Source organism: Notolepis coatsorum, assembly GCF_963971535.1.
Source record: "Notolepis coatsorum genome assembly, chromosome: 3".
NCBI classification, from domain to species: Eukaryota; Metazoa; Chordata; class Actinopteri; order Aulopiformes; family Paralepididae; genus Notolepis; species Notolepis coatsorum.
This window is the reverse complement of record NC_140167.1, coordinates 169,642,471-169,667,365: the sequence shown is the minus strand read 5'-3', so window position 1 is coordinate 169,667,365 and position 24,895 is coordinate 169,642,471. Positions and strand designations below refer to the sequence as shown.

General features: G+C 41.0%; 1 protein-coding gene across 1 annotated transcript; it reads left to right on the top strand.

Moving 5' to 3' along the window:
• The first annotated feature begins 1,783 nt into the window (after positions 1-1,783).
• serpine3 (serpin peptidase inhibitor, clade E (nexin, plasminogen activator inhibitor type 1), member 3) lies at positions 1,784-23,182 on the top strand. Its single transcript, XM_084310456.1, has 9 exons — positions 1,784-1,913; positions 2,544-2,873; positions 5,208-5,441; positions 5,746-5,988; positions 8,253-8,451; positions 9,624-9,724; positions 11,120-11,206; positions 22,820-22,903; positions 23,031-23,182. The coding sequence occupies exons 2-9, from the start codon at positions 2,609-2,611 to the stop codon at positions 23,081-23,083; spliced, it is 1,266 nt and encodes a 421-aa protein (XP_084166582.1). The 5' UTR covers positions 1,784-1,913; positions 2,544-2,608; the 3' UTR covers positions 23,084-23,182.
• Positions 23,183-24,895: the final 1,713 nt, after the last annotated feature.

Sequence of the window (24,895 nt, the reverse complement as noted above, 5' to 3'; positions counted from 1 at the left end):
GATCTTTGAGACTGTCCCTGTAGATCTTTCCATGAAAATTAAAAATGAAAAAAAAAAAAAAAAATTTAGATCTTACCCTGAGAGTCCACATTACAGTTCTAATTTTGTTTTGATGTGAAAAGTGATGCTGCACTTAGCACTGACTGAGAAAGTACACATACAGTTCTACTTTTGTTTTGATGTGAAAATGATGCTGCACTTAGCACGGACTGCACTTAGCACTGACTGAGAAAGTACACATTACAGTTCTACTTTTGTTTTGATGTGAAAAGTGATGCTGCACTTAGCACTGACTGAGAAAGTACACATTACAGTTCTACTTTATAAAATGCTAACTGTAAATATGTTTGTCAATGTTAATAATATGAGAAAGTCCACATTACAGTTCTACTTTTGTTCTGATGTGAAAAGTGATGCTGCACTTAGCACTGACTGAGAAAGTACAAATTACAGTTCTACTTTATAAAATGCTCATTGTAAATATGTTTGTCAATGTTAATAATATGAGAAAGTCCACATTACAGTTCTACTTTTGTTCTGATGTGAAAACTGATGCTGCACTTAGCACTGACTGCACTTAGCACTGACTGAGAAAGTACACATTACAGTTCTACTTTATAAAATGCTAATTGTAAATATGTTTGTCAATGTTAATAATATGAGAAAGTCCACATTACAGTTCTACTTTTGTTTTGATGTGAAAAGTGATGCTGCATAAGATGACTGCACTTAGCACTGACTGAGAAAGTACATAATAGTTCTACTTTGACGTTTCAATGTTGGACCAAAGCATTGCATGTAATTAGAATACAGGCAAATAAAAGTAATTTAGTTTAAAGTACAATCTTGGCTGTCTTTTTCTCTCAACGCTTCAATAGGTAGATCTTGCCTTCACCAAAAAAAAAAAAAAAAAAAAAAGTGATCTTGGGCTTAAAAAGGTTGGTGACCACTGCTGTACAGTATATATATCAGTGATGGATGTCTCAGAATGTAGAGCTATTTAACACTTATTTTTAACAATAACAACAACAAATACCACTTCCAGCACCTTTAACCCTTTCACTGCCTCACTACCAAACGGTTAACCCTTTCACCGCGACAACACACAGCAGGTTAACCCTTTCACTGCCACACGACAGCCGGTTGTGTGATAGTAAAGGGTTAACCTTCTGTCATGTGGCAGTGAAAGGGTTAAAGCGGTGTGTCAGAGAAGCAAGGTATGTCCTTTATGAGAACCCGGCTTGAGTGCGTCGACCAATTAATAACACGCTGATGCAGCACTTTGATGGTCAGATTATGGTGTCATTGTGTTCTAGTGCATGGCATGGGGGACGTCTTTTGATCATCACAACAAAAAGCCAAGCGACTTGTGCAACAGAACTTCTCTCTCTCTCTCTCTCTCTCTCTCTCTCTCTCTCTCTCTCTCTCTCTCTCTCTCTCTCTCTCTCTCTCCCTCTTTCATCTATCTCCGAATGTGTGTGTGTGTGTGTGTGTGTGTGTGTGTGAGTGTGTCTTTTTTCCCCCCAGCTCGGTTTGGGATTTGCTGCTCAGTGACATGCCTCCCTCTGCCTGGCTCCTTATAGCGCCGTGGAGGCAGGAGTTCTGCATGCGGAGTGGTACCGACATCGCCGACAGGGACCACAAACACGGAGCATTCCCCCTTTAAACACCGGGTCTTATGACTTACGGGCTCCCTCAATGACCGAGCGAGCTACCGCTGAGAGACGCCAGGAGTACAAAAACACGGTGACAGGATAGATAAGAGCGACATTACGGCGGGCTCACCTCTCTCTCGCGTAGGCTTTTTTTTCCAAGGCGCTTGTGGATTTTTTTTCTGAGGAGTCGTCGACGTGTAGTAGAGAGAGATAACTGGCGGGAAGCGCGCGGATAATATAGTCTCACCTGCGCTCGAGGTAAGTTCAGCACGTGCGTTCGTAATGCACAAGTGGGAAGTTGTAGTTAAAAAATATATATTATCTCATTTAGACGCATCGAATTGGCTAATTATTATTATTTATTATTATTATTATTATTATTATTATTATTATTATTATTATTATTATAAAATTCATCAAATTGTTGCATGGTGCTTTGCTGTCAACAATGTCACATTAGATTATTTAAAAATCCATCCATCAAAAATGTTAATGTTTTTATAGTCTCTAGTCTACACAGACTCTTTGTGTTTTTCAGATTTTTATATTTTGGTAGTTTCAGCAGATAATCCATTCATTTGAATTCATCACCATAGATATCACGTCATCATTCGCTTAGGACATTTTTAGAAATGTGTATTTGAACATTAGCAAGTACAATATAACATAATTCGTAAGCGAGGCACACATTATGTGATATGAGGAAACCCAATTAACTCAAAATAGCCCAAGCAAGTCATGCTAAGGCTAGCAACACGTCTCAATACGGTTTGTTACATCAGAATGACTGAGGTAAAGGGTGATTAGGGACAAACTCTCCTAGCTGGATGTCAGTACTGACCAGACTGGATATAGGAATTTTTACCAACAATTTTTTTTGTCTTACAGTGACTTGCCTTTGGAACTCCGAAAACATCATCTTTCGACCTTTGACCCCACAGCACTATAGGGCCATGTGTCACCTCCCAATGGCTTCCCTCTTCATTTGCCTCTGGTTGGTCGATAGCAGCCACTGCAATGGCAGCCTACAAGACACCATGGAGGAGCTGCACACCAGGTTCGCCGTCGGCCTCTACCGATCGCTCGCAGAGACGGAGAACAACTCCAACCTGATCGTGTCGCCGGTGAGCGTGTCGTTGTCCCTGGGCCTGCTGCAGCTGGGCGCCCGGGGGAACACGCTGGCTCAGCTGGAGGGGACGCTCGGATACAACGTCAACGGTAGGGGTCAGCCCGTCCACTGAGCACATCACTCGAGAGGTCAAAGGTCAAAGCCGGTCATCGTGGAATATGGGTGGCTGGGTGTGATAGGTCACAGATGGATATTGTTCTCATTTCTCTCTCATCTCATTCTCAACTCTATATATAGAACACGGCCTCATCAGAAAATGTAAATAAAGGTACAGCCTTTATAGCCATACGTAATATATTTATGTATTGTTATATACATAATATATTTACGTTTTGTATCAGCAAAAGTCCAAGGAGGAGGAGTCAAACTAACAATGGTTGTGGGGGGGGGGGCGAGTACACTCACTAGACCACTAGACAAGACACCCACCCTGATACAAACACAGCAATATTATGATGATGGTTTGTTTTAACATTAAGATAGAAAGTTAGGGTTATGGTTAGTTTAAGGTAACAGTGTGGTTAACGTTATGGTTAGTTTAAGGTAACTGTGGTTAACGTTATGGTTAGTTTAAGGTAACAGTGTGGTTAACGTTATGGTTAGTTTAAGGTAAGCACCATTTACCATTTGTATTTACTTTATTTACGCGAGATCGGGTTGAAGTGTAGCCGCGTGTTCGGAGAGAGAGTTTGGGCCCCGGCCGGGTCTAGTCGTAGTAGCGGTGGTTCCTGGCCTGGGCCCACGGTCCGCTCTGGGTCCAGGATTGTCTCAGTGCTGTTGGTACCAGGTGGGGTGGTGGAGTGCTGGAGCCTGCCGGCCATGCAGCCTCTGGGGCAGAGCACAGCGGTGTCTGGAGCCATAATGCCCGCCTTCGCATCAACTCTAATCTCATTACGCGCCGCAGGGCAAGGCCCAGGGACTCAGGGGTCGAGAGGTCACCGTGGTATATTACAAACACATGAAAACAAACAGGATCACGGCGGCATTACAGAATGCTGGTGTTGAGAATAACTGCCATCCCCGAGGGAACTGTAATCATACTTGGCAAGTCGTGGAAAGAGCTTAATGACGTTTTAACCACTAGCCCTGTGCATCATTTTGACTGTCATCATTTCCATGACCTCGGTGTGTTTTAGTAAGAGACGTTGCTGTGTGTGAAAGGTAGACGGGTGGCTGCACTGATGCTGAACACGGCACTGCTTTTACCTTGAAGGTTCACTCAAAATGAAACAAACTTAAGTATTTCTAACAGCAGGGAGAGAGTAAATGTTATTTTTAACAGCAGGGAGAGCGTAGATGTTATTTCTAACAGCAGGGAGAGCCGAGAGCGTAGATGTTATTTCTAACAGCAGGGAGAGTGTAGATGTTATTTCTAATAGTAGGGATAACTTCCCCATGCACCACAGTCAGGACAGTTGAAACCCGCACAATTTTCCGCCGTCGACTGAAAACACACTTCTTCAATCAATATCTGAAATGAAATAACAAATCGAAACAACAAAATACTAACCTCGTACTGTCTTTTACTATTATGCACTTTGCTACTAAGGAATATACCTTGCCTATTACTACCTACTATGCTAATATGTCTATACTACTATGCACTCAAGACTGTAGTACTCAAGTTCAACACAGTTTGATGAACAATCTTACTGACCCTTAGCTGCCAGAGTTCTACCCTTCCAGCTGACTTGTTGTACAGAAGTGTCAGCTAAATGCTAGATGCTCAATAACTCTATGCAACACTAACCCATCCATTCTACATTCATTGCACACATCCACATGCACACACTCACTTTAAACTCACCTTAACATTAACTTTAGACACTTTAAACACTTTTTAACACTACACCTATTTATTACTAAAAGATTTGCACTACATCTCTACCTCGTGTTTGCATTTTGTTGCATTGTGTACTTAAGTATATTGTATATTTTGTATAGTGTTTGGTCTTTACTTTTTTTTACTGTATGAACTGTGAAGCACAATCTCAGGAGGCTCATACAGAACCAAGCATTTCACTGTAATGTACATTATATGTGACAAATAAAACAAAACTTGAATAAATGACTAAATTACTAACTTAAATGACTAAATTACTAACTTAAATGACTATGTGACTATAACTTAAATGACTAAATGACTAACTTAAATGACTAAATTACTAACTTAAATGACTACGTGACTAACTTAAATTACTAAATTACTAACTTAAATTACTAAATGACTAACTTAAATGACTAAATTACTAACTTAAATGACTAAATTACTTAAATGACTAAATTACTTAAATGAATTAAATGACTAACTTAAATGACTAAATGACTAACTTAACTGACAAAATGTCAAATGAATTCACGTCGCTCCTCGCGTGTCATCTCTGATCTCTGACCTCTGCCCGTCCTTCTCTTTTATCTCTCAGACGTGCAGGTGCAGGACTTCCTGCTGCGCTCTCAGGGGGATGTGGGGAACTCCAGCCAGGGGGTGCGGCTGCAGCGCGCCTGTGCCCTGGTCGTCCAGAGTGGCATCCGGCTCCTGACGGAGTTCACCCGCCACGCCGCCGCCTGGGCCAACAGCGGTCTGGTCCGCGCCAACTTCAGCAAACCCAACCGCACGCGCGGCCCGCCGGAGCAGTGGGGGCGCAGCCGTGGCAGTGGTGAGCGACGCCGGCCCTCCGAAAGCCTTTAATTTTGTCTGAGTGTATTTTTATGATCGAGGCAAAGATGACACAAGCATCCAATTTCACATGACTCTGCGTACAAACCTTTAATTGCCGTTTCATGCTTGCCTTTTGATTAGTGCCAGTGGTATCAACACTCAACTGGGTGTATGCTAAATGCTTTCCCTTCTGTGAGAACCGCTGAGTCATAAGGACTGAACGCGACACAAAGAAAACACAGCCAGAAAGGAGCCGCAGATTCTGTTTAACCTTCGACGTTTCCTCCCTTCCCCGCTCGCAGAAGACATGTGGCCCCTGCAGTCGGGGAGCAGTAGCGGGGAGCTGTCGGGCTCAGGCGAGGCCCAGGGAGAGGCCTCGTGGTGGGGCCAGCGGCTCCAGATGGCCCTGGTCAACACGGTGGCCTTCCGGGGGGTCTGGCAGAAGCAGTTCCTCTTCACCGACACCCAGAACCTGCCCTTCACCCTCTCCGACGGGAGTGCCATCAAGGTGCCCATGATGTACCAGGCCACAGAGGTCAACTTTGGTAAGAGATGTCTGTCTGTCTGTCTGTCTGTCTGTAGTATCTATCTATCGATATATCTGTCTGTCTGTCTGTCCTACAGTATCTGTCTATCTATCTATCTATCTATCTATCTATCTATCTATCTATCTATCTATCTATCTATCTATCTATCTATCTATCTATCTATCTATCTATCTATCTATCTATCTATCTATCTGTCTGTCTGTCTGTCTGTCTGTCTGTCTGTCTGTCTGTCTGTCTGTCTGTCTGTCTGTCTGTCTGTCTGTCTGTCTGTCTGTCTGTCTGTCTGTCTGTCTGTCTGTCTGTCTATCTATCTATCTATCTATCTATCTATCTATCTATCTATCTATCTATCTATCTATCTATCTACAGTATCTATCTACAGTATCTATCTATCTATCTATCTATCTATCTATCTATCTACAGTATCTATCTACAGTATCTATCTACAGTATCTATCTACAGTATCTATCTACAGTATCTATCTATCTATCTATCTATCTATCTATCTATCTATCTATCTATCTATCTATCTATCTATCTATCTATCTATCTATCTATCTATATATCTATCTATCTATCTATCTATCTATCTATCTATCTATCTATCTATCATAGAGCAATTGATACCAATGGATGCATAGTGGCACATGCAATTACAGTTTTTCTCAATTGCTTTGGTGCATTTCTCTGATCAGAATTAAAGTTCTCATAACTGTTAGTGCATTTCTCAAAACAATTAGTACAAACTGCAAAACCTAGGTGATAACCTGCAGAAGCGTGTCACATGCTCAAAATGGATAATTCATTCCTCAAAAGCAAGTATTCATGTCAATGAAAGTGTCACTGTCATCAAAATGAAAAGTCCTGACACCATTGTTTATGAACAAGATAGTCAAATGGCTTTGCCAAGTTTTCGTTATGACAGTTCACTCTGTAAGTGTTTTCCAATGCAAAAAAAGTCAGATCTTGGTGACACTTTCTGAAAATGCTCAAAACAGCACTATACACTATTTGCACAGCCATTTGAAATCTACAGTTACACATTGCTGTATTTAGTGAGGTAAATGAGTACAAGACACGTATGTTTCACATTTTTTACTGCATATGCTCTTTGCAATTTTAATTTGTTCACAGCATTGTGCAAAAGAAAAATACAAACTAATTTACAACAAACATAAGAAACACCCTTTGGCCTTTGGGTAGAGCTGTGCACAACTGTAAACAATATTGCAGTACATATTGGAACTGAATTGGAACATACAACATACACAGTACTGTAAATCATTCATCCACATCCAGACGTTCCTGTCTGTCTGGCTATTGGATTCAGGAATGGGGAGTAGGGAGGGAGATATTCCACCAGCATCCTTTCATGTGCTGCAAACCACTGTGTGACCAGAATTGCGTGGTGAAAACGCACATTATCCCATACAACAACGTACTTGGTCAGATGGTCGCCATTTAGACCCCTCTCATTCTCAGGGATTATGTCCCTGTAAAGAGTGTCTAAAAAAGTCAGCAGATGTTGTGTGTTGTATGGACCAATGCGGGGCATATGGGTGAGGACGCCGTTTTCTGAGATGGCTGCACACATTGTAATATTCCCTCCTCGTTGTCCTGGGACATCAGTGGTTGCTCTCTGTCCAATGCGATTCCTTCCACGCCTTCTACCTTTTGCCAGATTGAAACCCGCCTCATCAACATATATGAATGTGTGCAGCGATTCCCTGGCATCCAGCTCCATTCAGGGGAAAAATTATAAAGAAATGTATAAAATTTGCTTGACAGATTTTGACAACTAGTTCAACATATTTGTATGTAACTAATGACTCAAGCAATGAAATGAGGACTATTAGTTTTATATGGAATGACTATTCAGCAGTCATAAGTATAGTTCATTTTGACTGACATGACCTAAGCAAATGATAATGTTATAAAACAGCAGAGAATTGTATGAAAGCAATTGATGCATGTCCAAAAGCATTTGCAATTTGTTCGGAGGAATGAGAAACTGCTACTATGATGTGCACAAATTAAACAATGTTGTGGAGGTTGAACTAACAGTTATGAGAACTTTAATTCTGATCAGAGAAATGCACCAAAGCAATTGAGAAAAACTGTAATCTCATTCAATTCACTGAAACGAGACATCTAAACGTTAATAGGTCAGGTAAAGCCATTTAGATTTTGGACAGAATTGGCGAACAACATTTCTATCTCATTACTCATTATCTCCCCGGTGCCTCTCTCTCCTTGGACAGGCCAGTTCCGCACGGTGACGGAGCAGCGCTACACGGTGCTGGAGCTGCCCTACCTGGGCCGTGCCCTCAGCCTGCTGGTGGCCCTGCCCAGTGACCGGAAGACCCCCCTGTCCTCCCTGGAGTCCCAGCTCACCCTCAGGCAGGTGGCCTCCTGGGACGTGGGCCTACGCAGGACCAAGATGGACGTCTTCCTGCCCAGGTAGAGATCTTACGGACGACAGACTGGTCGTCCTCGGCCAAAGAAACTCTCAGTCGAATCGTAGTCTTAGAATATTGTCCGTTAACCGTATTCAAAGGTGCTGTACTGCAAGTGGTATTTTCTTGTTAAATTAAGTGGTCTACATGTTGGAATAATCGCTCTACATTCTGACAGCCATCACAAAGTAAAACTAATCTGCCAGTGCAGTAAGCAAATTTGGCTTGGCAAGATTAACTGCAATAAGTGAAAGAATATAAGGTTCTCTTTCCTGATTGGATAAAGTGGGAACGGGATACCAGGAAATGTATTTTCTGTTTACTGCAGAGCGGAGGCACTGGGAGACCCATGTAACTGACCAAACACTGGTGATGGCTGTCGGAATTTAGAGCTACTTAACACTTATAAAAAGTTTATTAGAAAAAAACACAGCACCTTTAATTAGTTTATGGCAAATCTGTAAAATTGTTTCCCATATTATTGTCCTTTGGCAAATTAATGCAATCATGCAAAATTACCTCAAGTACAAAGATATCACAGCCACATACTGTACAAACACAACCTCCATTACAAAGATATCACAGCCACATACTGTACAAACACAACCTCCATTACAAAGATATCACAGCCACATACTGTACAAACACAACCTCCATTACAAAGATATCACAGCCACATACAAACACAACCTTCATTACACAGATATCACAACCACATACAAACACAACCTCTGTTACAGATATCACAGCCACATACAATTACATTTAGTCATTTAGCTGACGCTTTTATCCAAAGCGACTTACAAGTTTTGTACAACAAGACAGCAGGAAGGGCACAACTCTATCAGCTGAGTAACATTGTTCATCGAAGTGTTGAGTGCTACAGTGTACTCACATACTGTACAAACACAACCTCCAGTATAAAGATATCACAGCCACATACAATCACAAGGCCTTGTGAATCTCCTGGCCAGTTTCGTTGACCTGCATGGAGATATCATGAGTTCTCTGTGTGATCTCCAGGTTCAGGATGACCTGCATGGAGATATCATGAGTTCTCTGTGTGATCTCCAGGTTCAGGATGACCTGCATGGTGATATCATGAGTTCTCTGTGTGATCTCCAGGTTCAGGATGACCTGCATGGAGATATCATGAGTTCTCTGTGTGATCTCCAGGTTCAGGATGCAGAGTCGGTTCAACCTGCGGTCGGTGCTGCCCTCCATGGGCATCAGTGACGCCTTCAACCCCACAACAGCTGACTTCAGCGGCATGTCAGGTAAAGACAACTAGTCCACCGTTGGTTCTCAGATAGGTGGCGCTTCCACGTCATTATCTAAGGCCTACGTTCACACTGCAGACAGAAAGCGGCGCAAATCTGATTCCTTTGCTCATTATGTGACTCGGATCAGATTTTTTTCACAACAGTGTGAACAGCACAAATCACATGGAATCTGATCTTTTCGATTCTGATTTGGGCCACTTTCATGAATCAGATGTGGTCCTAAATCAGATACAGATCTGATCTTTTGTTTTCATGCGACTTTTACGTCACTCTACATTGATCTGTCACAATTATTTACGTCCATCTTCCTTATTGTTATTTTGCGCATGCGGGTCAGTTCAGGAGCGTGACCACCAGTTCACACTGGAATCTGATATTGGCCACATAAAAAAAAGAAAAAATAATAACAGCCAAAGATCTGAGCAATAAATCTGAATTGAGCACTAAGGCTTGCAGTTTGAACGTAGCCTAAGACTATACAGTATGTTTAAAGCCACAATCCGTTATTATCTGACCATGTTTTGAAAGTATAGATCTACAAACATTATCAGCGTAACATACAACAGTGTAACAACAGCGAATATGTTTAAAAACGTATATTTGGACAACATATCAAGAGCCCATTCAAACTAGAAAATAAAAACACGTCTCCATTCTTATTTTGGTAATGGGGGATACCAATTTGTTTGTTCGGATCTTAGCTTGGGCCTTTAACCCATTGAAACCGGGAAACACATTTGTGTGTATATGCAGGCTATATAATGCATTATTAGCAGGTGTTTAGGTCTAAATGGGATAAGGTGTTATTGCACATTCATAGTGAAAGACAGTGAAGGTTATGTTCTTTAATGTTGTAGAACAGTCATGCTTAAAGTGATTTGGATTGATTGAACAACTGTAAATACAGTACAGTATACCGGCAGTTAAAAAAACCTTTAAAACGGACTCGTATTGTTCTTTGTCTAAAGGTTTCTAAATGTAATCTCCAGATGGACACGTTCAATGTGTGAATTTACACCAGTCTTACAAAGATCTGTAGAATATTCAGAGTAGAATACAATTAAAGGTAGAATCTGTAATGCCGTCAAACGGTGGTCTGTCCCCGAGTTCGAGTTTAGTAACTTATTATTCTGTGAGACTTCTGTGAAGTCTGAGGTCAATAGTAGCAACTCCTTCCCTTTACCCACCAAAATCCAACCCAAACATCAAACAAAAGATGTAAACAAAGCCCAATACCAAGAGGGGCTCGTTTGCCTAGGGGTCGCTGTTTGGCGACATTACAGATTCTCCCTTTTAAAGCTTTGGTTTGGTGTCAAAATAGAACAATCACAATACTGCCACCTACAGGTAAGAGTTGACACCTACACCTGTGTGATGTTTCTCTCGCAGTGGAGGACGGCCTATACGTGTCCGACGCCTTCCACGAAGCAAGGATAGAGGTCACAGAGGATGGAACGAAGGCAGCTGCTGCTACAGGTGAGGAATCTATAATAACACAGTTAAGCGCATCATATGGGAGATATCGCTTGATATCGGCACCAATACTGCCGAGCTTTGTGGGGTTGAGGCCATAATACAAAAAAAGTAATATCACCGGATGGCCGTTACACCCAGGGGTGCAGTGGTAATTTCAGAAGTGGTTGTACTCTGTTTTAAAGACGCCACGTGCACGCGCGCATACATGTTCCCTCGCGTGCACACAGAACAGATGGTTATTATGCATAAATAGTAGGAAACATGTTTGTATAGGAAATTACTAGTTTTAGTTTAGTTTTTGTAAATATTGCCTTGAAATAGATATGCTGAAAAAGATAGCAGGATGTAGCATTCAATATATAAAGAAATTATATTGTCAACAGATATGGTTGAAAAACAAACAATGTTTTAAATGTAATTGTCTATACAATATTGTAGTTACAATTTCTTTAATTGAATTAACTTAAACTAGAAAAGTAAATACAAACTAAATTAACTTACAGTTTACAGAAGGACAGTTTCCTTCTGAAGCACAACTTAAGAAATGTCTCATCCTTCCAGTCAGGACCATTTGTCACATAGTGAGAGGTTCCACAGCTCAAGCAAACCCCCACCAATTGGTACAGGGCTTGTATTTTGGTTTTGCTCTTCTCGTTCTTTGTTATTGTAATGGGAAATCTCTATGGACTAAACGATGAGCCGTTTACAAATCATTCTGAGTCATTATTAATAATAGAAAAGTTTATTAACAATAAGAAGAACGTTTATTTCACACCGTGGCCACAATGAAAGGACAGTCAACAGCCAGAGACAGTATATGTTAACCCACTAGCGTCTGGCCGAAGACTGACCCCGAGCCTTGGTCAGACATACAATTAAATACATGACATGACGTAGAAGAAAACAAAATGGCTGGTTAGAGAAATTAATAATACGACTATGTTATGGCTATAGCCTGGAAGGAAAACAGCTCCGTCTAACAGTTCCCATAACCTTGGGTTATGGCTCTGAAGAAACACAATCCCGTGACCTATAGTCTGGGCCTTTATAATAGAATACTCATTGTAACTGTCTATGTGGCTTATGGCCTATATGGCAAAACATAGTTTAATACACAAGGATATTCTGAAAGTCAACAGAAATGGCTCCCATCTACAGGAGTTAATAACAACATTGTTTTGGCTGGCCGGGGAGGACAGAGGACTATTGTGTGTGTCTTTTAAAGAGACACACACACATTATGCTGATCTCAGTGTAACAGTCTGTAAAATGATAAAACAACACAGATCCATAATGACATGATAATATATTCCACAACAGTTCCCTCCTCTTGATAATATTAATCACAATCATTATCACCTCATAAAGACAACAAAAAATATTATCATTCAAACCAAAAATAACACAGATTATAATAACTCAGCAAAAACAATTTTTATTATCTAAAAACAGTCACTAGAGGGAGAACAAAATCCACACATCAATGAATGATGACGGATGACAGGTAAACAGGTGGTCTCCAGCAAAACCCCTGTCTGGATGGTCGGGATTTCACAACACAGTGTCCAGGCTCTGGGCGCTCAAGGCCATACTACTCCCACCACCAAACTGAAAAAAATAGAAATCACAAAAAAACCAGGAGAGTATCTCGCCAAAAAGATAATTTCCCCTTATACAAAACAAAAACATTCTCACAAAACTCTTAGCGAAAACAGAATAACAGCAAGAACACGTGACTGCAAACTGCACAGTGCTTGGAATCCCTCAAGCAGAGGAAAAGCTCAAGGCTATACCCTCAGATAGCTAAAACAAAACAAAACTACAATTTGTAAAAACATCTCCATTCTTTAACAAAGTTCAGTACATTATTACTTAATATTTCTGAGATAATGTAACGTGATGTGGGTCAGACTTGCCTCATTTATTATCCGTGACGAATCCCGGAACGGTCTCTCCTCCTTCCCCCGGCCGATGGTCCAAGCACCCTCCCCTGCAGTCCATGTATGCCGTGGCTCGGTCCCGATGATCCTGTCCGGTGAATGGCTTAGACCTGCTGGAAACTGTCACTAAGATCTTTATCTCAGGACCACTGATCCTATCCGACTGGAGTCAGCTGTCGGTCGATGGTCTTAGCGCCCCAACGTTCACTAGCCGATAGGCCCTCTGCCCCCCAGTTCTGGAGCAGATTGGGACAGCTTACTTTCTCAGAAACCAGCTGTAGTCGGTCCCCCCACTCAGGCCCTTGGTTGTGGCCCTCATGAAACAGGCCTGCTGGAAACCGTCTCACAGATCTTTGTCTCGGCTGATGGTCACGGAGAACTGTCCAGTGTCATAGCTGTAACTGCAGAGCAGAACCCCGGTTCAGTAGAATAGCTGTAACTGCAGAGCAGAACCCCGGTTCAGTAGAATAGCTGTAACTGCAGAGCAGAACCCCGGTTCAGTAGAATAGCTGTAACTGCAGAGCAGAACCCCGGTTCAGTAGAATAGCTGGGCCAGCACTCAACAGCGGTCCTTTGCGCGTCCTCTTCTTGGGCAGAGACGGGGTGCCTGGACCGCACAGGAGACTGAAGAGCTCAGCGAGAGACTTCACCAAAGGAAAAAGAGAAAGAGAAATAACAATAAAAATCAAAGCAATACATAGCTCAAAAATAACTGAAAACAAACCTGTGACAGACGTATAAGATTAAAGAGAGAGAAAGAAATAAAAAACTGTGGTTCCCGAGTCTTGGTTTTTATCAGAAGACTCTTCATTGGGGGTCGCATTAATTAACCTGATTGTTTGTGTGAGTGTCATACTCATATTTGGAACTGTTGCATGAACTAAAAACAATCTCCTAATGTATTCTGAAGCTGGACGAAGGTCATTCAATTACACTGTCACTCAGGTTTAGAGTGTTGTAGTTTTCACATCCTTACCAGAGGACAGGTCTAAGACTGAACTGAACAGAACTACACACAGGCTACAAACAGTGTAGTACAGTGTAGTACCCCCTAATAGGCAAAAAATATTTGAATAGATACCACTATGAAACTTTCCCAATTTGTTATGTACATATAAACTAAGAAAAAAAATATATATTGACGTTTTATTGTAACTAGTTCCATAGAAGACATGTTTAGGAAGCAAAATATAACAAAATCTCAAAATCAACAAAAAATAAAAATAAAAGTATATTCGACTATTCACCTGGGGTGTCTCGCCTCAAACAGACGTATAAGATTAAAGAGAGAGAGAGAAATAACATTTATTTCTGACTTTGAGATAGGTCCCCGTCCTAAATCAACACCTCCCTGCCATCCCAGTCTACGCCACTAGATGGTAATAGAGCCCTGAATGGTATAAGGCCGTAGGTCACACTGTTGTGGGAACTGCCTTGTTTTCCTTAAGAGTCAGTCATAATAAGTCATTTCAGCCTTCTCTCCGGGTAATTTTCCAGTCCCTTCCATGTCATATGCATGTATTAACTGTGTATTCAAGCGAGAGCTCGCTCTCACTTTGTGATCAGACATGAGTTTGAGAAAAAACTATTTCTTTTTCAGCCAGCTACTATGGCTTTTATATACTATATCTATACTGTACTTGTGCTGTATAATGACAATACATTTGAATCCAATCTAATATATAAACAGGAACATATGCAGGAATATCTGTAGATATAGATAAATATATACATGCAATACACAGCACCACTGTACATGGCCATCACACAGTATTCTATGGGTAATGATTTCTTCAAATTTCTTTGTTGACAAAATCCCGTCTCCTCGGTCTGCACCCCCTTAACAATCGTGTGTATTGAGCCCTACTGTATTGTACCCATTCTGCAATCTGTTAATAAAGTTTCCAATCCACTAAAGGTCATGTTAAAGTGGTATGTGGTTATGTTGCTCTGATAATATCGTCTTGAAGTTGGCAACCTTAATACATTTTTCCCATGTTTTTTCAATCTTTTTCTTCATTTCATAGTTATTTGACCAACACTAACCCAAATATAAACCTGTCTCTAGATTTTAGTCCTGATAAGATCCATTTTCTGGACTTAGAAATCACTAAAGATTTGAATGGTGACCTACATACGTCATTGTACAGGAAGTTAACGCATAAAAAAATACTATTTTACATGCGGAGAGCTTCCATCCCTCTACTTTGATCAATAATGTTCCCTACGGCCAATTTAAAAGAGTACGTAGAATCTGTGACAGTGAGGCTGTTTTTAGAGAAAAGAGCGGAGAAATGTATGATCGCTTTAGAGAACGTGGCTATACACATAATACTCTTAAAACAGCTATATCTGAAGCCACTACTGTAGAACGCGACTCCCACTTAAAAAGAAAGAAACTGACAGAGAAAACCGATAGGGTGTTTTTTCTCTACCCCTTATAGTACTAAGGCCTTTGCTGTTCGCAATATAATTAAAAAAAATTGGAGCTTGATCCAATGTGATGAGGCCCTGTCTAACATATTCCCTGACCCACCCCTCTGTACATTTAGGAGAGCTCCCAATCCCGGAGATAAATTAGTACGAAGCCATCTACCGGCAGATGTCAAATCTACATGGTTACCAAAGCCTCCTATAGGAACGTATAGATGTGGTCACTGCAAACAATGCGATGTGGTGATAAGATCAAAAAGGTTTCACCCACCCAGTTACAAAACAGACATATACTTCTGGGGCTTCATTAATTGTCAAACGACACATGTTATTTATATACTGTCTGTCTGTCTTGTTCCAAATGTGACTCTTTTTATGTTGGTCGTACGAAACGCCGCCTACTTGATCAACTGGCAGATCATAAATATGCTATCAAAACTAACAACATGGATTATGCAATGGCTAAACATATTCATGAAGTTCACCATAGTACCTCCGTTTTATTTACAGCTATCGGAATTGACAGTGTTCCCCTCACGTCTAGAGGAGGAAATAGGCCATCCTGGGTCACATGATGTGCGCGAGTACTCGCGGAGGAAAACGCCGTCTTGACCTTTATTTTGAAGGCCACCGCTCCGTCTTTTCCGGTGTTCTTAGACTTTTATTTTGAAGCCCACCCACCGGACCGGAAGTATTGTTGTGTGATTATCCTATGCGCGAACAACTTGTCTCGTCCGGTTCTGTGTTTTTGAACCAATGATACGCTAATGATAAAACAAATGTTGCCATTGCTGGTGAACAACTAACTTTAGGTTCGATTTAACGTTAGCTCCTAATGTTAGATGCAGCTACTACAGGCAATCAACGATGAAGACACCAAGGAAGCGTCAAATCCCTATATCCCAGAACAGTAGCCCTGTGGTGTGTAGGCAATCTACCCGTTATAATAAATTGATTCATGTTTAACTTGTCCCCGCTGTCAGTCCTTTGACCACCCGCTTATTGTAAACAATGATGCATGTAATTGTGTTAACGTTATTCTGTGTCGTAGCCACCCGTTTATTCATTTTGTTAGCTATTTAGCTAATGTTGTTATCACTGAACGAACACCACCCACAACGCTACTCGGTTAAAAGGAAACACTATTGAGAAATGTAGTTAAGCTATATGTAGCTGGCGTTGCTATAGGCAAGCTCAAAATCATGCATTCATTTTAATCCTCGCGGCAATTAATCAATTTACTTATTGTATGATAGCGCACATAATTCTCTACCCCCCATATATATATATATATATAACACATATACATATATATATATATACATATAACAACCCCTGCGTTTATAAAAAATAACGTCACCTAGCCGGTCTCAACTAGGATTTTAATCATCGCGGCAATTAATCGATTTATTTATTGTATGATAGCACGCACATAATTCTCCCTCACATATCTGTAGATACCATATCGTACCTGTACCTATCCAGTGGGTCCTTTAGACCTAGTGTCGACTCTCTACGCGATACATGCAACCCGCAGGATAGTTCTATGTATTGATCACAGACATAAGTGTTAATTTATGTAAATATCGATGAGTATTTTGGTGGCCGGTACAATGCGATGAGAAAAAACAGTGATAACAAACCCTGCGTTTATAAAAAAAAAAAAAAATGCCACTAGGCACATGCATTGCAAACTACTTTCAGTTATCAGATCATTGATTAAGAAAGATTTGTTGCTCAATGATCTAACATTTCAGAAGGGCCATTGTCAGTGATTTGTTTACATGGCCGTAGATTTCTGTACCTGTATTTCTATCGATCAGCACTTTGCTGTGTGCAGACCTCAATGTGCTCCTCCATGACACTCTGTTATAAATCTGATAGGGTTTTTCAGTGGAAATATCGAATGACAAATTGCATTTCAACTCGAATTGTTTTCTACCCTCCTCATAGCGTGCGTGCATGTAAGCATGTGTGAGTGTGCGCTATACTCTGCCTGCCATCATCCTGTCCTCAGGTCGATGCCTCCCCGCCGTGCGTCCAGTCAATGCGCTGAGGGCCGGTCCCGCCTTGCAACTCCGCTCGCCATTGTGCTTTTTTCCTCTCAAACACCTCCTTATAGGCAAAATTTGTATGCCAATGACCGGCCCCGCCGCATATAAAACAAAAACCAGCAGCTTTGCGCTGCCTCTTTCCCGGGACCTTCCTCGGGATGCCCTGCCCAAGCTGTGAGACCGTTTTCACCAGGGCTAACTGTGACTGTCCGACCGCTGTTATCAGTGACAGGTGTGACCGCTGCGTCAGCTCTTGAGCATACAACCTCAGCATCTCTAATTGTCTGGCCAATTCATCTGCTGTTATTGATCCAGCCTCATGTGTGGCCGCTGCGGGGGGTGGCATATGAGGCCTGTCTCCTCGCACCGGAGTTGATGGTCGTCGGTGAGACCGCTGACGCGGCGGGACAGCTGGTGACGCACACGGAAAGGCACCGAGCCCGAAATCCAGCCCCGGGCACACCGTGGGAGAAGAGAAAGAGAACAGAGTGTTAGCTTCTTCCCTCACAACCCAACAGGCCGCCCCCTGCTCCTCTAAACTGTCCACATTCTCCATTCTCTAACACGCTTCTTTTTTCCCTTAACAGACAAAAACAACACAAAAATAAAATATGTGGCCCCCAAAAAATTAGGTTCCTCTAAGCACTCTGAGATAAAAAGCTCTGTGAAAACAGCGTATCAACAACGCCCTATCCTATTTATTTTCAGAAAAACTGCAGTTTTTGACCAGATAGGTGATAGAAACTAATCACACAACACAACACCTGCCTCCCCTCTTGGTATTCTCCACGCACGGACCCTCTTCCCGCCTCCTTGTGAAATAATAACAAAAAAAACAAACAATCAGCGCTTAAAAGATAACCCACGCTAAATAGTGGGACCCATTGCATGAACTCCTGTAATTCCTAACATACTTCACAGTACACTTTGCACACGCCTACCTCTATCGGATACAAATGTAATTCTCGCTAATTACCAGAATGCACCCCTTAAATCCAAGTAATGAGAGGAACACAAGAGGGTTACACACAGAAAAAATTTTCTAATGTTAGACACCCACTTGACCCAGAACCCCAAAAATAACTTCAATACCCCACTCGCATCCCCATAGGTTTACCTGTCAGAGTTGACAAGACAGTCGTAGACAGGCATCCCCCTTCTCCTGTATTATCTCGGAGGCTTTGAGGCAGGAGATATTAATTCTCCCCTGGACTGCTCGTCGGCAATCACCACTCTGTCATACGCTATCTGGTCAACCTAGACGTCCTAATCTAATCGTAACCTAACTACTTCATAGATGCAAAACAAAACCACTTTAAACAGAATGCCAACAGCTCACCGAATATTCCCCACGCGTTCCCAAGGTTCAAGCCGGAGGTGACAGCAAAACGGACGGCGCAGGTGGTTCTCTCCCCCCTTCCAATGCGCGGAGGAGTTTGAGATAAGGAAGCGCTTCCCCTGAAACTCAAGATTCAACCTGTCCGCAGAGCCCGCTTCACGGCCAACTCGACCCCCATCGCTTTCAAATCTAATAAACTAGTTAAAAAAAATATCCCATAATTTCTCTCGTCGCCATCTGTAATGGGAAATCTCTATGGACTAAACGATGAGCCGTTTACAAATCATTCTGAGTCATTATTAATAATAGAAAAGTTTATTAACAATAAGAAGAAAGTTTATTTCACTGTGGCCACAATGAAAGGACAGTCAACAGCCAGAGACAGTATATGTTAACCCACTAGCGTCTGGCCGAAGACTGACCCCGAGCCTTGGTCAGACATACAATTAAATACATGACATGACGTAGAAGAAAACAAAATGGCTGGTTAGAGAAATTAATAATCCGACTATGTTATGGCTATAGCCTGGAAGGAAAACAGCTCCGTCTAACAGTTCCCATAACCTTGGGTTATGGCTCTGAAGAAACACAATCCCGTGACCTATAGTCTGGGCCTTTATAATAGAATACTCATTGTAACTGTCTATGTGGCTTATGGCCTATATGGCAAAACATAGTTTAATACACAAGGATATTCTGAAAGTCAACAGAAATGGCTCCCATCTACAGGAGTTAATAACAACATTGTTTTGGCTGGCCGGGGAGGACAGAGGACTATTGTGTGTCTTTTAAAGAGACACACACACATTACGCTGATCTCAGTGTAACAGTCTGTAAAATGATAAAACAACACAGATCCATAATGACATGATAATATATTCCACGACATTATGCTATTGGTATGCTATTGTTATGCAAAGACTAGGTGATAGGTGAGTACCGGTACTTGGCGCACAGCACGACGAGTCGAGTGAAAGTTGTGAACGCAATTTTGTGCGCACGCGCTTGCATGTGCATGCTTCTGCTCAGAAAAGTGGTGGAACGGCGTGGTACCGCGTGGCATGAGCACTGGACCTCTGGTTACACCATCACTGCAGACGTCTTTGTAGGCAGATTCTGATTATTTTATTGTCAGCTTTTTTTAAATAATGTAAAGTACATACATTCAGAAAAACTTGTTTTTCCCGGCCGTAGATTTGATGAGATATATTCTATAAATATAAACTAGATGAGCTATAAATAAACTAAACTTAGTACACAACGTATATTCTATCTATACAAACTATAAACTAGATGAGCTATTAATAAACTATACTTAGTACACAACATATATTCTATCTATACTAACTGTATAAATAAACAAAACATATTCTATGTATACATTACAAACTATGAAAAAAGTTGTAGAACGCGCTCACCTCACTAGACTTGACACTGGGTGCTGTAACCTCTGATATCATATATAAAAATAGGGAAACAATGTCCAGGCACGCACTCCAGGTTTTTCCAAATTTATTGGCAGCCTGTAATCATGACGTTTCGGTGTGAACACACCTTCTTCAGAATGGCTTGCATGAAGCATGAAGGGTAAGTGACCCTAGTATATACAAGTCAAACAGGAAGTGACAACATAGGAAGTGACAACACATTCCCACAAGAGATCTGCAAAAAAGTACAAAATACCACTTACAAGCACGACCTTTTCAGAATTATGTAAATCAAAAAGAAGCGTGTAAATCAAAAAGAAACAGTAAATCACAAAGATATATAGTTATATTTTTTATACAGAGTAGGCCTACATCTTAAACTCTAAACAAAAACACTCATGACCCATATAAGCCATCTTTCAATTATAAATATAAAGAATGATAAATGAAAATAGTAAACAATCGAATGAAATAATCAAATGAAACAGGTCAAAACATTTTCCTCATTGAGGCCTCTAGGCTCTAGACCAGGGGTAGGCAACCCTAGGCACACGTGCCTGCATAGGCATGCAGGGGCATTTGCATAGGCACAGGGGGCAGCATAAAAAAAATAAAAAAATAAATTGTTTTACTACTATAGTGAAATATTTTGCACTGTTGTCGCATTTATCTTGTTGAAATCCTCCCACAGGTTCTTTTTACTACCACATATTTAATTGAGACCCTTTATTTGTTTATTATTTCAATTTAGCTGGAAATACATTGCTACATCATTCAGTAACATTTGCAGAGCCTTTTAACAAAAACATTATTACGGTCACCATTGTGACCAGTGGGATTAATCAACAAATTTGATTATTTATTTTTCTATTTCATTGAACATTGCACATGTTAAAAGCAATTTTTTTACTCAAAATGTGAGTATTACCAAGTCAACTTGTGTTCTTAAAACAATGACAATAAACATAGTTTTATTAGGTTGAAATAATGTGGTTGTGTACTTATTTTTCTGTTAACTTATTATGGATTGAAAACTGAAAACCTTAATGCACAGTAACTGAACTCAATATTTGTAAGTTCTGGTATTATTTATTTTTTTACAGTGTAGTCTTGCGATCAATCAAAACTTATTTACACGATATACCTCACATTCACCCCCCATTCACATCCTGGTGTTCTCCTGGTGTTCTCCATTAGGCCTGTAGGTGGAGCTATGACAGCACACGTACAGTACACACACCGACGACCAAAAATGAATGGGCAAATGTGAGTGAAATGGTCACACTGTATGCAGCTGTTTGTCTGCATTGCACCCCCCCCCAACTCAGATTTAGGGTTGATACAACCATCATAATAATATTGTTAATAATAACAATAACAATAATGATGTAATAATGTAAAAATTATCATTAAAAAGACCTGATTATGAGAAGAAGAAAATTACGATGCATGGAATATTGTTGAGGCACACTAGTTACAACTATATTTCAAACAGGCACTCCATGTCAAAAAGGTTGCTGACCCCTGCTCTAGACAATCCAGAAAATGAATATAAAAGCATTCCCTTTGTAGCAAGAGCCTGTCTCTGTCGCCGCCTCTTGGTGGTCTCAAGACCTGCTCTATACCCATGTATTTTAAGCCAGAAATATCATGTCCTAACTTATTGGATTGTCTCTAGAGCCTAGAGGCCTCAATGAGGAAAATGTTTTGACCCGTTTCATTTGATTATTTCATTTCATTCGATTGTTTACTATTTTCATTTATCATTCTTTATATTTATAATTGAAAGATGGCTTATATGGGTCATGAGTGTTTTTGTTTAGAGTTTAAGATGTAGGCCTACTCTGTATAAAAAATATATATAACTATATATAGATATATCTCTTTGTGATTTACTGTTTCTTTTTGATTTACACGCTTCTTTTTGATTTACATAATTCTGAAAAGGTTGTGCTTGTAAGTGGTATTTTGTACTTTTTTGCAGATCTCTTGTGGGAATGTGTTGTCACTTCCTATGTTGTCACTCCTGTTTGACTTGTATATACTAGGGTCACTTACCCTTCATGCTTCATGCAAGCCATTCTGAAGGTGTGTTCACACCGAAACGTCATGATTACAGGCTGCCAATAAATTTGGAAAAACCTGGAGTGCGTGTCTGGACATTGTTTCCCTATTTTTATACATTACAAACTATACAATACAAGGTATATGTTAGCAGCAGTGTGTGTGTGGTTGTGTAAGTCACTTAAGTGCTTTTGTGTGTATAATTATAATCAAATGACAACTGATTTGTCATTTGCAAGCTGATGAGCTGTTATGGAACTGCGCCATTCGGGTCATTCTCCATCATATTTTGAATACAGACATGTAAGAAAACACGTTTATGTATGGTTTCTAATGAATGTCTCTTTGCCTTTCAGCGATGGTGCTACTGAAACGATCCAGAGCTCCGGTTTTCAAAGCCGACCGGCCGTTCTTCTTCCTTTTGCGACAAGTTAGCACAGGTACTCATTTCAGTGAATTGGAATCTCAGTCGATTCTCAATGTCATAATTTTCTCACGTGGAAACGATACCTAAATAGAATCTGTAATGTTGTGAAACAGTGATAATCATACCAAAATGTGTTTCAGGATCCATTTTGTTCATGGGACGGGTGTTGAATCCGGCTGACCAGGCACCCTAAGGACCTAAGAGAACATCCCCCGCCCCACACACTTGACCCCACCCCTATCTCACTACCGGTATTTATTGGGGACCAACAGGAGAGTCCACAGACACTTCAGTCAGAGGGACAATATATTTGTACATATATGTAAATACAATTTTAATAAATCTGCTGTTTTTACACGTTAAGTGTTTGTCTTTTCATTTGCCATAAGAGAAATTAAAAAGGTTATATATACAATTTACATTTTTTCATTCAGAGCAGAGCAGAGCAGAGCAGAGCAGAGGTGCCCCCCCCCCCCCCCCCAAAGAGATTGATTAATGAATTTATCAAGAAAAAATTTGCGGGTCCAAAATGAATGTATCCCCTCCCTACATTTCCCCCACGTAGAATGCACCAGATTATATAAATGACATGCTCCAGTGAGACACCTAGTGGCTGAATGCTATCTATAGCACCCTTAATTGACCCGTCCCAAAACCCGCCCCCAAGCAACAGTTGTGATTGGAGGATCAAGAAACGAGAGCGGAGTTTTAGATAAGGACAATTACAACTGGTTAGAAGGATCACAGTATCCACACAGCACCGTAACAGACTGCCGAGCCACTGTGAGCTTCAAAGTCTCCTAAAATATTAGTTAAAAAAAATAAAATAAAAATCACACAATCACAGCCTTACAGAACGTTGTGACACTTTATTTACATGGCCCTTCACAGTGTAAAATAGAAACTTTATTCATGGAAATACTTACAAAAAGGTCTTTTCCACGACCTCTCTTTTAAATAGTACTCTAAGGTTATTTACATCTTTACAGTGTATTCAAAATACTCTCTTTTGGTAGCGTCCTCTTCACAAACATAGACAAGTATGGCAGATTTGGTCCCTGTCTGAGGAGGAAGGAGGGAGGGCGGGCGGTAGAGGAATGCCCCCTGAATCCCAAATCAACCCCGTGCTCAGACTTCACTCGAGGCACTGGTGTGGATTCGAGAAGACCCGACAGACTCGACCGACATCGGGGACCATTGCATTTTGCCTCGTAAAAAACTAAATTTCTCGAACCTTTATTATAAACAACAAATAAGCGGTCTCAAATTTACACAAGTGCACTGAAGGGAAGAGACGGGGAGTTGATTTGCGATTCACTGCGGGAGGAGGAGCGCTTGGGATGGGTTAAATATTTGGCAGCTACCAGCACACAGGATGAGTTGGCATCCGAGACCTCCGTTCGTCAACACGCCAAGAGTGTGTGTGTTTCACAACTGTCTACTAATGACTTTAGATGACAATAACTGCAAACATAAGGGTAAATACCACTAGTGCCAATGTTATTGCTACCTGTGATGCATTAGCGTCAGTTCCTGAGCTTATGGTCCCTGTACTTCAACATGTCACATCTTAACATTCAGAATTTACTTCCCCACGGAAATTTGTATTAAGGTTTTCGTGGATATCCAGTATCGCTGAAGACTGTTCATACCAGATGATACATTCCTACATTATCTCTCGTCTCCACATAAAAAGTTTTCATAAAAACTTCGGGTAGCTACGTTTTCGAAAACGTTGTGACCCTTCGTCGTCGGCTGTATCCGGCCAGGTTATGCCGAATGCAAGAGCTTTTTTTTTTCTATTGGTGGACTCGGCCACGGAGTGCTTTTTCTATTACTGGAGTGGTAAATGCAGACGACCAAATTTCATTAGTCAAACTAACGAGCAGGACACTGAGAAGTGCACCGAGACCATTAAGTTCACACACAGAATGCATTCCGACACGCGTTTGGACTGAAGCGTACGAGGGGACGAGCGGTTTCCAGTGGGTCAAAAAAGGCGGTA